This window comes from Oncorhynchus keta, chromosome 9 (genome assembly GCF_023373465.1).
Source record: "Oncorhynchus keta strain PuntledgeMale-10-30-2019 chromosome 9, Oket_V2, whole genome shotgun sequence".
Lineage (NCBI taxonomy): Eukaryota > Metazoa > Chordata > Actinopteri > Salmoniformes > Salmonidae > Oncorhynchus > Oncorhynchus keta.
Window position 1 is genome coordinate 29,732,641 of NC_068429.1, and position 17,365 is coordinate 29,750,005.

At 49.2% G+C, this 17,365-nt stretch overlaps 1 protein-coding gene across 1 annotated transcript in view; it reads right to left on the reverse strand.

The window, feature by feature from the left end:
• LOC118373619 (breakpoint cluster region protein-like) overlaps nt 1-17,365 on the reverse strand; it is a 202,279-nt gene that overhangs the window by 78,786 nt on the left and 106,128 nt on the right. The window contains exon 2 of the mRNA XM_052525649.1: nt 3,720-3,904. Coding sequence (XP_052381609.1) covers nt 3,720-3,904 — 185 coding nt within the window. The remainder of the gene's footprint in view (nt 1-3,719; nt 3,905-17,365) is intronic.

The following is a 17,365-nucleotide window of genomic DNA, read 5'->3' on the forward strand; positions in this document are numbered from 1 at the left end:
CGAGATGGTCAGTGACCTGTTTGTTGACTTGGCTTTCGAAGACCTTAGATAGGCAGGGCAGGATGGATATAGGTCTATAGCAGTTTGGGTCCAGGGTGTCTCCCCCTTTGAAGAGGGGATGACTGCGGCAGCTTTCAATCCTTGGGGATCTCAGACGATATGAAAGAGAGGTTGAACAGGCTGGTAATAGGGGTTGCGACAATGGCGGCAGATAGTTTCAGAAATAGCGGGTCCAGATTGTCAAGCCCAGCTGATTTGTACGGGTCCAGATTTTGCAGCTCTTTCAGAACATCTGCTATCTGGATTTGGGTAAAGGAGAACCTGGAGAGGCTTGGGTGAGGAACTACGGGGGGCGGAGCTGTTGGCCGAGGTTGGAGTAGCCAGGCGGAAGGCATGGCCAGCCGTTGAGAAGTGCTTATTGAAGTTTTCGATAATCATGGATTTATCGGTGGAGACCGTGTTTCCTAGCCTCAGTGCAGTGGGCAGCTGGGAGGAGGTGCTCTTGTTCTCCATGGACTTCACAGTGTCCCAGAACTTTTTGGAGTTGGAGCTACAGGATGCAAACTTCTGCCTGAAGAAGCTGGCCTTAGCTTTCCTGACTGACTGCGTGTATTGGTTCCTGACTTCCCTGAACAGTTGCATATCACGGGGGCTATTCGATGCTATTGCAGTCCGCCACAGGATGTTTTTGTGCTGGTCGAGGGCAGTCAGGTCTGGAGTGAACCAAGGGCTGTATCTGTTCTTGGTTCTGCATTTTTTATGATTTTTTATGATGACAACTAACAACACCTGCCTCTGATTGAGAACCATACTAGGCCAAACACAGAAATAGAAAAACATAGAAACACAAAACATAGACTGCCCACCCCAACTCACGCCCTGACCATACTAAATAAAGACAAAACAAAGGAAATAAAGGTCAGAATGTGACAGACGGACATCATTGCATTTTGGAGACGACTACTGAAAAACAACAGTGTGCACAAATCTGTCTATGTGTGGTGCTGCTGTATGGATGTTGAGTGTAATATTTTTAGCTTGCCTAGTTAAAAAAAAGTTAAATAAATCCCCACAAATAAATTAAAAATATATATAAAAAATAGCTGGAGCTCTCTCTCTCTGCTAACACTCCAGTAACAGGTTTACTCAGGGAGTGAGCCTCTAAATACAGGAGTTTACTCAGGCAGTGGGCCTCTAAATACAGGAGTTTACTCAGGGAGTGAGCCTCTAAATACAGGAGTTTACTCAGGGAGTGAGCCTCTAAATACAGGAGTTTAGTCAGGGAGTGGGACTCTAAATACAGGATTTGACTCAGGGAGTGGGCCTCTAAATACAGGAGTTTACTCAGGGAGTGGGTCACTAAATACAGGAGTTTACTCAGGGAGTGGGTCTCTAAATATAGGAGTTTACTCTGGGAGTGGGCCTCTAAATACAGGAGTTTAGTCAGGGAGTGGGTCTCTAAATACAGGAGTTTAGTCAGGGAGTGGGTCTCTAAATACAGGAGTTTACTCAGGGAGTGGGTCACTAAATACAGGAGTTTACTCAGGGAGTGGGTCTCTAAATATAGGTGTTTACTCAGGGAGTGGGCCTCTAAATACAGGAGTTTACTCAGGGAGTGGGTCACTAAATACAGGAGTTTACTCAGGAGTTTCTCTAAATATAGGAGTTTACTCTGGGAGTGGGCCTCTAAATACAGGAGTTTAGTCAGGGAGTGGGTCTCTAAATACAGGAGTTTACTCAGGGAGTGAGTCTCTAAATACAGGAGTTTAGTCAGGGAGTGGGTCTCTAAATACAGGAGTTTACTCAGGGAGTGGGTCTCTAAATACAGGAGTTTACTCAGGGAGTGGGTCACTAAATACAGGAGTTTACTCAGGGAGTGGGTCTCTAAATATAGGAGTTTACTCTGGGAGTGGGCCTCTAAATACAGGAGTTTAGTCAGGGAGTGGGTCTCTAAATACAGGAGTTTAGTCAGGGAGTGGGCCTCTAAATACAGGAGTTTACTCAGGGAGTGGGTCACTAAATACAGGAGTTTACTCAGGGAGTGGGTCTCTAAATATAGGTGTTTACTCAGGGAGTGGGCCTCTAAATACAGGAGTTTAGTCAGGGAGTGGGTCTCTAAATACAGGAGTTTAGTCAGGGAGTGGGTCTCTAAATACAGGAGTTTACTCAGGGAGTGGGCCTCTAAATACAGGAGTTTACTCAGGGAGTGAGTCTCTAAATACAGGAGTTTAGTCAGGGAGTGGGTCTCTAAATATAGGAGTTTACTCAGGGAGTGGGTCTCTAAATACAGGAGTTTACTCAGGGAGTGGGTCTCTAAATACAGGAGTTTACTCAGGGAGTGGGACTCTAAATACAGGAGTTTACTCAGGGAGTGGGACTCTACATACAGGAGTTTACTCTGGGAGTGGGTCTCTAAATACAGGAGTTTACTCAGGGAGTGGGTCTCTAAATACAGGAGTTTACTCAGGGAGTGGGACTCTAAATACAGGAGTTTACTCAGGGAGTGGGTCTCTAAATACAGGAGTTTACTCAGGGAGTGGGACTCTAAATACAGGAGTTTACTCAGGGAGTGGGTCTCTAAATATAGGAGTTTACTCTGGGAGTGGGTCTCTAAATATAGGAGTTTACTCAGGGAGTGGGTCTCTAAATATAGGAGTTTACTCAGGGAGTGGGTCTCTAAATACAGGAGTTTACTCAGGGAGTGGGTCTCTAAATACAGGAGTTTACTCTGGGAGTGGGTCTCTAAATACAGGAGTTTACTCAGGGAGTGGGACTCTAAATACAGGAGTTTACTCAGGGAGTGGGACTCTAAATACAGGAGTTTACTCAGGGAGTGGGACTCTACATACAGGAGTTTGGTCAGCAAATGTCACTCAATCCCTGCAATACCAAATCCATCACACTTTGTGTACAGTGAGAGTGTGTGTGTGTCTGTGTATGCTTATTAAAACCGCCCAGGGACTCCCCATTTATTGGCAGATTCAACCATCAATCAATTTGACAAGCACTCTGTCTGCTACGGAGGCGAGGCAGGGGTGGGTCACAGGCCTTACTTTATTACCACTGATGTGATTACTTCCTCCAGGAGAGAGACACTGCAGTACAGTGATGTGATTACTTCCTCCAGGAGAGAGACACTGCAGTACAGTGATGTGATTACTTCCTCCAGGAGAGAGACACTGCAGTACAGTGATGTGATTACTTCCTCCAGGAGAGAGACACTGCAGTACAGTGATGTGATTACTTCCTCCAGGAGAGAGACACTGCAGTACAGTGATGTGATTACTTCCTCCAGGAGAGAGACACTGCAGTACAGTGATGTGATTACTTCCTCCAGGAGAGAGACACTGCAGTATGGTGCATTTACAACAACACATACTAACATAGCACCAGTCTAACCCAATCAGTGAGGTGTACACACACACACACCAATCGCAAGGTAATCCCATTACAAAAATGGCAATATAATGTCACTAAGGTAGTATGGCTTATTGATGAAGATAATAAGCTATTATACTATAGATCGATTGGGGGGGGGTCTCTCTTCATGGTAACCTATGAGGAGAAAGAGGCTTCAGAGATAAGTGTCTATGTTTCTTCATGGCAGGCTGTGATGGAGGGCCAGAAGGTGATAGAACAGAGTAGGAGAGACATGAGGAGCTTCCTGGGGTGATTGGGAGGTTACCTTTGTGACAGACTAAACGGGGGGTGGCACTCACCGACTTGGAGGACTCAAGGGATCCGGAGGAGAGGGTGTCTCGGCTGCTGCGGCTCTTGGAGCTGAGGTGTGGCGAAGAGGAGGGCGAGTCGTCGATGTAGGGCAGGATGTCATGGTGGCGCCTCTGCTCCTCCGCACGGTCCGCATCGTACCCGTAAGTGGGAGGGGTCCCCGTGAACGGACCATCTGTGAATGACAAAGCATTTGTGATCATTAAGTTGAGTATAAGGGTAGCTATCCTGGTATAGATATTTATGTTTCTAGTCTAAATCCCTTCAAGGCCAGGAGGCTGAGTACAGTGGAGAGTTCTGGGAAGTGTGTGTGTAATGCTGGGGGGGTGGGGGCATCCGTGTCACAATGTCATTGACCTTTTGGTCAACCCCCAACAAGAGCTGTCCATGGTTCATGTGTTCTGACTCAGACAGGATGGACGTTTTACTCTCTCAAGTTTACACCACAGAGTAAGCATTGTGTCTGCATTTACATGAGCTCAAACTCCCTCCAATGGAAACAGCAGCCAGGGACTGAGTGGATGGTCGGGGGCCAAACAATAGATTGAATTTGAAAAGAACAATCATTTTACACCTTGATTTCATTCTATTCGTGGGAAAACTTGTAAACATATTTCTAATTAAACTAATTTTTGGGTGAATTCCTGGTGATTTTACAGTATTGTTTTTTACCTAAAAACCTCCACACTGACACACTGTGTTTGACATTTTTCTATTTCCTTACTCATGGTTTTAAAGCCATTTCTCTCTCTCTCTCTCCCACACTCCCCTCTGTCTGTCTGTGTGCCCACTGCCCACTGTACCCAGAGCCTACTGCCCATAGTGACCGTGCCGCTGCTGCCAACCGCCCTGTGGAGCATGCTACCAGGCCATGCCAGGTGAGGCCAGGGGACAACTGAGGGACTGTCTGAGGATGGGTACACCGCCTGCCAGGTGTCTGCTCAGTGCCCCATGCCAAGGGCCATTAAGACAGTCTCTCCATAGATAGACACTACCACTAAGTATGCATCACCAAAGTGTGCACCATAGGAACACTCAGAGTCTGTGTAGAGTAAAGTAGTAGCCACAACCAATACTACTTACAAGACCATAAAAGACCACTCTGTATCTATCTAACTGCAGCAAAAGGGAGATCAAGTGGTAGAGGGGCAAACAAGGCAAAAAGGCACGTTAAGAGTAACATCATTGTTTATATTGATTTAGGACTAAAGTACAAACACTCAAGATTCAAAGACTTACACAGTATATTCAGTATACATGAACTAGGTCAACCTGGGAGGTATTTCCCTCATTTACGCTAAGCAAGTGTAGTGTACAGGTCTGTATTAGTGTCTGGTATGATTCTAGACTAATTGTATGCCTAGGGCCTCAGAGCTTGTGCAGTAACAGGTCAGCTGTGAGGGCACTGTGCTATAGGTGCTGGCTGCAGGGGACACAGTGTCTCTAAGACAGCCCCTCTAACCCACACAGGGTCTACAGTACAGTAACAGGTCAGCTCTGAGGGCACTGTGCTATAGGTGCTGGCTGCAGGGGACACAGTGTCTCTAAGACAGCCCCTCTAACCCACACAGGGTCTACAGTACAGTAACAGGTCAGCTGTGAGGGCACTGTGCTATAGGTGCTGGCTGCAGGGAACACAGTGTCTCTAAGACAGCCCCTCTAACCCACACAGGGTCTACAGTACAGTAACAGGTCAGCTCTGAGGGCACTGTGCTATAGGTGCTGGCTGCAGGGAACACAGTGTCTCTAAGACAGCCCCTCTAACCCACACAGGGTCTACAGTACAGTAACAGGTCAGCTCTGAGGGCACTGTGCTATAGGTGCTGGCTGCAGGGAACACAGTGTCTCTAAGACAGCCCCTCTAACCCACACAGGGTCTACAGTACAGTAACAGGTCAGCTCTGAGGGCACTGTGCTATAGGTGCTGGCTGCAGGGAACACAGTGTCTCTAAGACAGCCCTTCTAACCCACACAGGGTCTACAGTACAGTAACAGGTCAGCTCTGAGGGCACTGTGCTATAGGTGCTGGCTGCAGGGAACACAGTGTCTCTAAGACAGCCCCTCTAACCCACACAGGGTCTACAGTACAGTAACAGGTCAGCTCTGAGGGCACTGTGCTATAGGTGCTGGCTGCAGGGAACACAGTGTCTCTAAGACAGCCCCTCTAACCCACACAGGGTCTACAGTACAGTAACAGGTCAGCTGTGAGGGCACTGTGCTATAGGTGCTGGCTCCAGGAAACACAGTGTCTCTAAGACAGCCCCTCTAACCCACACAGGGTCTACAGTACAGTAACAGGTCAGCTCTGAGGGCACTGTGCTATAGGTGCTGGCTGCAGGGAACACAGTGTCTCTAAGACAGCCCCTCTAACCCACACAGGGTCTACAGTACAGTAACAGGTCAGCTGTGAGGGCACTGTGCTATATGTGCTGGCTCCAGGAAACACAGTGTCTCTAAGACAGCCCCTCTAACCCACACAGGGTCTACAGTACAGTAACAGGTCAGCTCTGAGGGCACTGTGCTATAGGTGCTGGCTGCAGGGAACACAGTGTCTCTAAGACAGCCCCTCTAACCCACACAGGGTCTACAGTACAGTAACAGGTCAGCTGTGAGGGCACTGTGCTATAGGTGCTGGCTCCAGGAAACACAGTGTCTCTAAGACAGCCCCTCTAACCCACACAGGGTCTACAGTACAGTAACAGGTCAGCTCTGAGGGCACTGTGCTATAGGTGCTGGCTGCAGGGAACACAGTGTCTCTAAGACAGCCCCTCTAACCCACACAGGGTTTACAGTACAGTAACAGGTCAGCTCTGAGGGCACTGTGCTATAGGTGCTGGCTGCAGGGAACACAGTGTCTCTAAGACAGCCCCTCTAACCCACACAGGGTCTACAGTACAGTAACAGGTCAGCTGTGAGGGCACTGTGCTATAGGTGCTGGCTCCAGGAAACACAGTGTCTCTAAGACAGCCCCTCTAACCCACACAGGGTCTACAGTACAGTAACAGGTCAGCTGTGGGGCACTGTGCTATAGGTGCTGGCTGCAGGGAACACAGTGTCTCTAAGACAGCCCCTCTAACCCACACAGGGTCTACAGTACAGTAACAGGTCAGCTCTGAGGGCACTGTGCTATAGGTGCTGGCTGCAGGGAACACAGTGTCTCTAAGACAGCCCCTCTAACCCACACAGGGTCTACAGTACAGTAACAGGTCAGCTGTGAGGGCACTGTGCTATAGGTGCTGGCTGCAGGAAACACAGTGTCTCTAAGACAGCCCCTCTAACCCACACAGGGTCTACAGTACAGTAACAGGTCAGCTCTGAGGGCACTGTGCTATAGGTGCTGGCTGCAGGGAACACAGTGTCTCTAAGACAGCCCCTCTAACCCACACAGGGTCTACAGTACAGTAACAGGTCAGCTCTGAGGGCACTGTGCTATAGGTGCTGGCTGCAGGGAACACAGTGTCTCTAAGACAGCCCCTCTAACCCACACAGGGTCTACAGTACAGTAACAGGTCAGCTGTGAGGGCACTGTGCTATAGGTGCTGGCTCCAGGAAACACAGTGTCTCTAAGACAGCCCCTCTAACCCACACAGGGTCTACAGTACAGTAACAGGTCAGCTCTGAGGGCACTGTGCTATAGGTGCTGGCTGCAGGGAACACAGTGTCTCTAAGACAGCCCCTCTAACCCACACAGGGTCTACAGTACAGTAACAGGTCAGCTCTGAGGGCACTGTGCTATAGGTGCTGGCTGCAGGGAACACAGTGTCTCTAAGACAGCCCCTCTAACCCACACAGGGTCTACAGTACAGTAACAGGTCAGCTGTGAGGGCACTGTGCTATAGGTGCTGGCTCCAGGAAACACAGTGTCTCTAAGACAGCCCCTCTAACCCACACAGGGTCTACAGTACAGTAACAGGTCAGCTCTGAGGGCACTGTGCTATAGGTGCTGGCTGCAGGGAACACAGTGTCTCTAAGACAGCCCCTCTAACCCACACAGGGTTTACAGTACAGTAACAGGTCAGCTCTGAGGGCACTGTGCTATAGGTGCTGGCTGCAGGGAACACAGTGTCTCTAAGACAGCCCCTCTAACCCACACAGGGTCTACAGTACAGTAACAGGTCAGCTGTGAGGGCACTGTGCTATAGGTGCTGGCTCCAGGAAACACAGTGTCTCTAAGACAGCCCCTCTAACCCACACAGGGTCTACAGTACAGTAACAGGTCAGCTGTGGGGGCACTGTGCTATAGGTGCTGGCTGCAGGGAACACAGTGTCTCTAAGACAGCCCCTCTAACCCACACAGGGTCTACAGTACAGTAACAGGTCAGCTGTGAGGGCACTGTGCTATAGGTGCTGGCTGCAGGGAACACAGTGTCTCTAAGACAGCCCCTCTAACCCACACAGGGTCTACAGTACAGTAACAGGTCAGCTGTGAGGGCACTGTGCTATAGGTGCTGGCTGCAGGGAACACAGTGTCTCTAAGACAGCCCCTCTAGCCCACACAGGGTCTACAGTACAGTAACAGGTCAGCTGTGAGGGCACTGTGCTATAGGTGCTGGCTGCAGGGAACACAGTGTCTCTAAGACAGCCCCTCTAACCCACACAGGGTCTACAGTACAGTAACAGGTCAGCTGTGAGGGCACTGTGCTATAGGTGCTGGCTGCAGGAAACACAGTGTCTCTAAGACAGCCCCTCTAACCCACACAGGGTCTACAGTACAGTAACAGGTCAGCTCTGAGGGCACTGTGCTATAGGTGCTGGCTGCAGGGAACACAGTGTCTCTAAGACAGCCCCTCTAACCCACACAGGGTCTACAGTACAGTAACAGGTCAGCTCTGAGGGCACTGTGCTATAGGTGCTGGCTGCAGGGAACACAGTGTCTCTAAGACAGCCCCTCTAACCCACACAGGGTCTACAGTACAGTAACAGGTCAGCTGTGAGGGCACTGTGCTATAGGTGCTGGCTGCAGGAAACACAGTGTCTCTAAGACAGCCCCTCTAACCCACACAGGGTCTACAGTACAGTAACAGGTCAGCTGTGAGGGCACTGTGCTATAGGTGCTGGCTGCAGGGAACACAGTGTCTCTAAGACAGCCCCTCTAACCCACACAGGGTCTACAGTACAGTAACAGGTCAGCTGTGAGGGCACTGTGCTATAGGTGCTGGCTGCAGGGAACACAGTGTCTCTAAGACAGCCCCTCTAACCCACACAGGGTCTACAGTACAGTAACAGGTCAGCTCTGAGGGCACTGTGCTATAGGTGCTGGCTGCAGGGAACACAGTGTCTCTAAGACTGCCCCTCTAACCCACACAGGGTCTACAGTACAGTAACAGGTCAGCTGTGAGGGCACTGTGCTATAGGTGCTGGCTCCAGGAAACACAGTGTCTCTAAGACAGCCCCTCTAGCCCACACAGGGTCTACAGTACAGTAACAGGTCAGCTGTGAGGGCACTGTGCTATAGGTGCTGGCTGCAGGGAACACAGTGTCTCTAAGACAGCCCCTCTAACCCACACAGGGTCTACAGTACAGTAACAGGTCAGCTCTGAGGGCACTGTGCTATAGGTGCTGGCTGCAGGGAACACAGTGTCTCTAAGACAGCCCCTCTAACCCACACAGGGTCTACAGTACAGTAACAGGTCAGCTCTGAGGGCACTGTGCTATAGGTGCTGGCTCCAGGAAACACAGTGTCTCTAAGACAGCCCCTCTAGCCCACACAGGGTCTACAGTACAGTAACAGGTCAGCTCTGAGGGCACTGTGCTATAGGTGCTGGCTGCAGGGAACACAGTGTCTCTAAGACAGCCCCTCTAACCCACACAGGGTCTACAGTACAGTAACAGGTCAGCTGTGAGGGCACTGTGCTATAGGTGCTGGCTGCAGGGAACACAGTGTCTCTAAGACAGCCCCTCTAACCCACACAGGGTCTACAGTACAGTAACAGGTCAGCTGTGAGGGCACTGTGCTATAGGTGCTGGCTCCAGGAAACACAGTGTCTCTAAGACAGCCCCTCTAACCCACACAGGGTCTACAGTACAGTAACAGGTCAGCTGTGAGGGCACTGTGCTATAGGTGCTGGCTCCAGGAAACACAGTGTCTCTAAGACAGCCCATCTAACCCACACAGGGTCTACAGTACAGTAACAGGTCAGCTCTGAGGGCACTGTGCTATAGGTGCTGGCTGCAGGGAACACAGTGTCTCTAAGACAGCCCTCTAACCCACACAGGGTCTACAGTACAGTAACAGGTCAGCTGTGAGGGCACTGTGCTATAGGTGCTGGCTCCAGGAAACACAGTGTCTCTAAGACAGCCCCTCTAACCCACACAGGGTCTACAGTACAGTAACAGGTCAGCTGTGAGGGCACTGTGCTATAGGTGCTGGCTGCAGGGAACACAGTGTCTCTAAGACAGCCCCTCTAACCCACACAGGGTCTACAGTACAGTAACAGGTCAGCTGTGAGGGCACTGTGCTATAGGTGCTGGCTGCAGGGAACACAGTGTCTCTAAGACAGCCCCTCTAACCCACACAGGGTCTACAGTACAGTAACAGGTCAGCTCTGAGGGCACTGTGCTATAGGTGCTGGCTGCAGGGAACACAGTGTCTCTAAGACTGCCCCTCTAACCCACACAGGGTCTACAGTACAGTAACAGGTCAGCTGTGAGGGCACTGTGCTATAGGTGCTGGCTCCAGGAAACACAGTGTCTCTAAGACAGCCCCTCTAGCCCACACAGGGTCTACAGTACAGTAACAGGTCAGCTGTGAGGGCACTGTGCTATAGGTGCTGGCTGCAGGGAACACAGTGTCTCTAAGACAGCCCCTCTAACCCACACAGGGTCTACAGTACAGTAACAGGTCAGCTCTGAGGGCACTGTGCTATAGGTGCTGGCTGCAGGGGACACAGTGTCTCTAAGACAGCCCCTCTAACCCACACAGGGTCTACAGTACAGTAACAGGTCAGCTCTGAGGGCACTGTGCTATAGGTGCTGGCTCCAGGAAACACAGTGTCTCTAAGACAGCCCCTCTAGCCCACACAGGGTCTACAGTACAGTAACAGGTCAGCTCTGAGGGCACTGTGCTATAGGTGCTGGCTGCAGGGAACACAGTGTCTCTAAGACAGCCCCTCTAACCCACACAGGGTCTACAGTACAGTAACAGGTCAGCTGTGAGGGCACTGTGCTATAGGTGCTGGCTGCAGGGAACACAGTGTCTCTAAGACAGCCCCTCTAACCCACACAGGGTCTACAGTACAGTAACAGGTCAGCTGTGAGGGCACTGTGCTATAGGTGCTGGCTCCAGGAAACACAGTGTCTCTAAGACAGCCCCTCTAACCCACACAGGGTCTACAGTACAGTAACAGGTCAGCTGTGAGGGCACTGTGCTATGGGTGCTGGCTCCAGGAAACACAGTGTCTCTAAGACAGCCCCTCTAACCCACACAGGGTCTACAGTACAGTAACAGGTCAGCTCTGAGGGCACTGTGCTATAGGTGCTGGCTGCAGGGAACACAGTGTCTCTAAGACAGCCCCTCTAACCCACACAGCGTCTACAGTACAGTAACAGGTCAGCTGTGAAGGCACTGTGCTATAGGTGCTGGCTGCAGGGAACACAGTGTCTCTAAGACAGCCCCTCTAACCCACACAGGGTCTACAGTACAGTAACAGGTCAGCTCTGATGGCACTGTGCTATAGGTGCTGGCTGCAGGGAACACAGTGTCTCTAAGACAGCCCCTCTAACCCACACAGGGTCTACAGTACAGTAACTGGTCAGCTCTGAGGGCACTGTGCTATAGGTGCTGGCTGCAGGGAACACAGTGTCTCTAAGACAGCCCCTCTAACCCACACAGGGTCTACAGTACAGTAACAGGTCAGCTGTGAGGGCACTGTGCTATAGGTGCTGGCTCCAGGAAACACAGTGTCTCTAAGACAGCCCCTCTAACCCACACAGGGTCTACAGTACAGTAACAGGTCAGCTCTGAGGGCACTGTGCTATAGGTGCTGGCTGCAGGGAACACAGTGTCTCTAAGACAGCCCCTCTAACCCACACAGGGTCTACAGTACAGTAACAGGTCAGCTCTGAGGGCACTGTGCTATAGGTGCTGGCTGCAGGGAACACAGTGTCTCTAAGACAGCCCCTCTAACCCACACAGGGTCTACAGTACAGTAACAGGTCAGCTGTGAGGGCACTGTGCTATAGGTGCTGGCTCCAGGAAACACAGTGTCTCTAAGACAGCCCCTCTAACCCACACAGGGTCTACAGTACAGTAACAGGTCAGCTGTGAGGGCACTGTGCTATAGGTGCTGGCTGCAGGGAACACAGTGTCTCTAAGACAGCCCCTCTAACCCACACAGGGTCTACAGTACAGTAACAGGTCAGCTCTGAGGGCACTGTGCTATAGGTGCTGGCTGCAGGGAACACAGTGTCTCTAAGACAGCCCCTCTAACCCATACAGGGTCTACAGTACAGTAACAGGTCAGCTCTGAGGGCACTGTGCTATAGGTGCTGGCTGCAGGGAACACAGTGTCTCTAAGACAGCCCCTCTAGCCCACACAGCGTCTACAGTACAGTAACAGGTCAGCTGTGAAGGCACTGTGCTATAGGTGCTGGCTGCAGGGAACACAGTGTCTCTAAGACAGCCCCTCTAACCCACACAGGGTCTACAGTACAGTAACAGGTCAGCTCTGATGGCACTGTGCTATAGGTGCTGGCTGCAGGGAACACAGTGTCTCTAAGACAGCCCCTCTAACCCACACAGGGTCTACAGTACAGTAACTGGTCAGCTCTGAGGGCACTGTGCTATAGGTGCTGGCTGCAGGGAACACAGTGTCTCTAAGACAGCCCCTCTAACTAACCTACACAGGGTCTGTGCTACAGTACAGTAACAGGTCAGCTGCTGAGGGCACTGTGCTATAGGTGCTGGCTGCAGGGAACACAGTGTCTCTAAGACAGCCCCTCTAACCCACACAGGGTCTACAGTACAGTAACAGGTCAGCTGTGAGGGCACTGTGCTATAGGTGCTGGCTGCAGGGAACACAGTGTCTCTAAGACAGCCCCTCTAGCCCACACAGCGTCTACAGTACAGTAACAGGTCAGCTGTGAAGGCACTGTGCTATAGGTGCTGGCTGCAGGGAACACAGTGTCTCTAAGACAGCCCCTCTAACCCACACAGGGTCTACAGTACAGTAACAGGTCAGCTGTGAGGGCACTGTGCTATAGGTGCTGGCTGCAGGGAACACAGTGTCTCTAAGACAGCCCAGACAGGGTCTACAGTACAGTAACATACCCTCTAGCCCAAGAAGGGGTCTACAGTACAGTAACAGCCCATCTAGCACAGACAGGGTCTACAGTACAGTAACAGCCCCTCTAGCCCAGTGAGTCAGTTTCTTACTCTTTCTGAACAGATCCTCCATTTGTCTGCTGGCAGGCTCCACAGCTGCAACCATACTCATTCTGGTCACACCCAGGCTCCCGCTTCCTTCCAAACCTCCTCTCCTCTCTAATTCCCCCAACAGTCCCCGCTGGCAAGGGATCCACCATCAATAATACACACACATACTCACGCACAAGCCCTTGACCCCATCTCCCCATCTCTCAAAAAGTCCACAAATGTTCTTCCTGGAGCTATTGGCAGAGGACAGTCCAACCATCGCCAACGGGGAAAAACAGTGTTAAATCACGTTGGCATGGAAATGTTTTTTTGAGGGGAGGAGGACTTTTCCCCACACAAGTGGAAAAGTCCAATCAGGTACTCTGCTGCTACAGCAAAGCATGGGTCCTTTCCAAAACACCAGAGGGCGGGTCTAGAGAAGTATCATTTGACCTGATTTCCAGAAACACTGGGCTATTGATGTCAGCTCGAGGTACATGTCATGTATAAATGATATTTACTTTGGTGCTGTTATGAATGGTGTAAATCACATACAGCACACTACCTGTGTGTGTGTGTGTGTGTGTGTGTGTGTGTGTGTGTGTGTGTGTGTGTGTGTGTGTGTGTGTGTGTGTGTGTGTGTGTGTGTGTGTGTGTGTGTGTGTGTGTGTATGTGTGTGTGTGTGTGTGTGTGTGTGTGTGTGTGTGTGTGTGTGTGTGTGTGTGTGTGTGTGTGTGTGTGTGTGTGTGTGTGTGTGTGTGTTGTAGAGGTCGACCGATTATGATTTTTCAACGCCGGTACCGATAATTGGAGGACCAAAAAAAAGCCGATTACTCGGCCGATTTTTTAAAATGTATTTGTAGTAATGACAATTACAACAATACTGAATAAACACTTATTTTGACTTAATATAATACATCAATAAAATCAATTTAGCCTCAAATAAATCATGAAACATGTTCAATTTGGTTTAAATAACGCAAAAACAAAGTGTTGGTGTCACGTTCTTTCAAAATTGAACCCAGAAGCAGACCAGGACAAGTAGAGTAGGAAGAATCTGAGTATTTATTTACAAGTGAATGTGAATGGGTAGATATATCCAGGTGGCGTAGCGGGCAGTGGTGGTGAGTTGATGGGAGTAAATAGGTGGATCCACTGGGGTAGCGGAATCCTCCGACGACCAGGCGGGAATGGGGTAAATGATCCGGGTGAGTAATGTTCATGGCTAACGATCCGGCAGGGAATGGATGTCAGGTCCGGGCTTATGAAGAGGAGAGATGATGATCAGGACCAGGTGTGCAGATAGCTGATGGGATACAGGTGCGGGTAATCAGAACTCCCAACTGGCTACATTGCCCGGCAACCAGACAGGGTGCGTTCAAGGACGCCGGAAAAAAACACTCCAGGACAGAACACAGGCAAAAAACTAACTCAGGAAACGGGATTCGTGACAGTTGGAGAAGAAAGAAAAAGTGCAATATGTCCCATGTAAGAAAGCTAATGTTTAAGTTCCTTTCTCAGAACATGAGAACTTATGAAACCTGGTGGTTCCTTTTAACATGAGTCTTCAATATTCCCAGGTAAGAAGTTTTAGGTTGTAGTTATTATAGGATTATTTCTCTCTATACCATTTGCATTTCATATACCTTTGACTATTGGATGTTTTATAGGCACTTTAGTATTGCCAGTGTAACAGTATAGCTTCCGTCCCTCTCCTCGCTCCTACCTGGGCTCGAACCAGGAACACATCGACAACAGCCACCCTTGAAGCAGAGTTACCCATGCAGAGCAAGGGGAACAACTACTCCAAGTCTCAGAGCGAGTGACGTTTGAAACGCTATTAGCGCACACCCTGCTAACTAGCTAGCCATTTCACATCGGTTACACCAGCCTAATCTCGGGAGTTGAAAGGCTTGAAGTCCTAAACAGCGCAATGCTTGAAGAGCTGCTGGCGAAACACACGAAAGTGCTGTATGAATGAATGCTTACGAGCCTGCTGGTGCCTACCAGTCAGTCAGACTGCTCTATCAAATAGACTTAATTATAACATAATAACACACAGAAATACGAGCCTTTGGTAATTAATATGGTCGAATCCGGAAACTATAATTTCGAAAACAAAAAGTTTATTCTTTCAGTGAAATACGGAACTGTTCCGTATTTTATCTAACGGGTGGCATCCCTAAGTCTAAATATTGCTGTTACATTGCACAACCTTCAATGTTATGTCATAATTACGTAAAATTCTGGCAAATTAGTTCGCAATGAGCCAGGCGGCCCAAACTGTTGCAAACACCCTGACTCTGCGTGCAATGAACGCAAGAGAAGTGACACAATTTCACCTGGTTAATATTGCCTGCTAACCTGGATTTATTTTAGCTAAATATGCAGGTTTAAAAATATATACTTCTGTGTATTGATTTTAAGAAAGGCATTGATGTTTATGGTTAGGTACACGTTGGAGCAACGACAGTCCTTTTTCACGAATGTGCACCGCATCGATTATATGCAACACAGGACACGCTAGATAAACTAGTAATATCATCAACCATGTGTAGTTATAACTAGTGATTATAATCGATTGATTGTTTTTTACGAGATAAGTTTAATGCTAGCTAGCAACTTACCTTGGCTTCTTACTTCATTTGTGTAACAGGCAGGCTCCTCGTGAGGCAGGTGGTTAGAGTGTTGGACTAGTTAACCGTAAGGTTGCAAGATTGAATCCCAGAGCTGACAAGGTAAAAATCTGTCGTTCTGCCCCTGAACAAGGCAGTTAACCCACCGTTCCTAGGCCGTCATTGAAAATGAGAATGTGTTCTTAACTGACTTGCTTCGTTAAATAAAGTTGTAAAAAAATGTATACATTTTTTTTTTAATCTGCAAAATCGGCGTCCAAAAATACAGATTTCCGATTGTTATGTAAACTTGAAATCGGCCCTAATCAATCGTCCGTTCCGATTAATCGGTTGACCTCTAGTGCGAAGGAGACCTCTGTAACTAGAGTGTGAAGGAGACCTCTGTAACTAGAGTGTGAAGGAGACCTCTGTAACTAGAGCGTGAAGGAGACCTCTGTAACTAGAATGTGAAGGAGACCTCTGTAACTAGAGTGTGAAGGAAACCTCTGTAACTAGAGTGTGGAGACCTCTGTAACTAGAGCGTGAAGGAGACCTCTGTAACTAGAGTGTGAAGGAGACCTCTGTAACTAGAGTGTGAAGGAGACCTCTGTAACTAGAGTGTGGAGACCTCTGTAACTAGAGCACGAAGGAGACCTCTGTAACTATAGTGTGAAGGAGACCACTGTAACTATAGTGTGAAGGAGACCTCTGTAACTAGAGTGTGAAGGAGACCTCTGTAACTATAGTGTGAAGGAGACCTCTGTAACTATAGTGTGAAGGAGACCTCTGTAACTAGAGTGTGGAGACCTCTGTAACTAGAGTGTGGAGGAGACCTCTGTAACTAGAGTGTGAAGGAGACCTCTGTAACTAGAGTGTGGAGACCTCTGTAATGAGAGCGCGAAGCAGACCTCTGTAACTATAGTGTGAAGGAAACTCTGTAACTATAAGTGTGAAGGAGACCTCTGTAACTAGAGTGTGAAGGAGACCTCTGTAACTATAGTGTGAAGGAGACCTCTGTAACTAGAGTGTGAAGGAGACATATGTAACTAGAGTGTGAAGGAGACCTCTGTAACTAGAGTGTGGAGACCTCTGTAACTAGAGCGCCCTCTGTAACTAGAGCGTGAAAGAGACCTCTGTAACTAGAGTGTGAAGGAGACCTCTGTAACTAGAGTGTGAAGGAGACCTCTGTAACTAGAGTGTGGAGACCTCTGTAACGAGAGCGTGAAGGAGACCTCTGTACCTAGAGCGTGAAGGAGACCTCTGTAACTAGAGCGTGAAGAAGACCTCTGTAACTAGAGCGTGAAGGAGACCTCTGTAACTAGAGTGTGGAGACCTCTGTAATGAGACCCTCTGTAACTATAGTGTGAAGGAGACCTCTGTAACTATAGTGTGAAGGAGACCTCTGTAACTAGAGTGTGAAGGAGACCTCTGTAACTATAGTGTGAAGGAGACCTCTGTAACTAGAGTGTGAAGGAGACATATGTAACTAGAGTGTGAAGGAGACCTCTGTAACTAGAGTGTGGAGACCTCTGTAACTAGAGCGCGAAGGAGACCTCTGTAACTAGAGCGTGAAAGAGACCTCTGTAACTAGAGTGTGAAGGAGACCTCTGTAACTAGAGTGTGAAGGAGACCTCTGTAACTAGAGTGTGGAGACCTCTGTAACGAGAG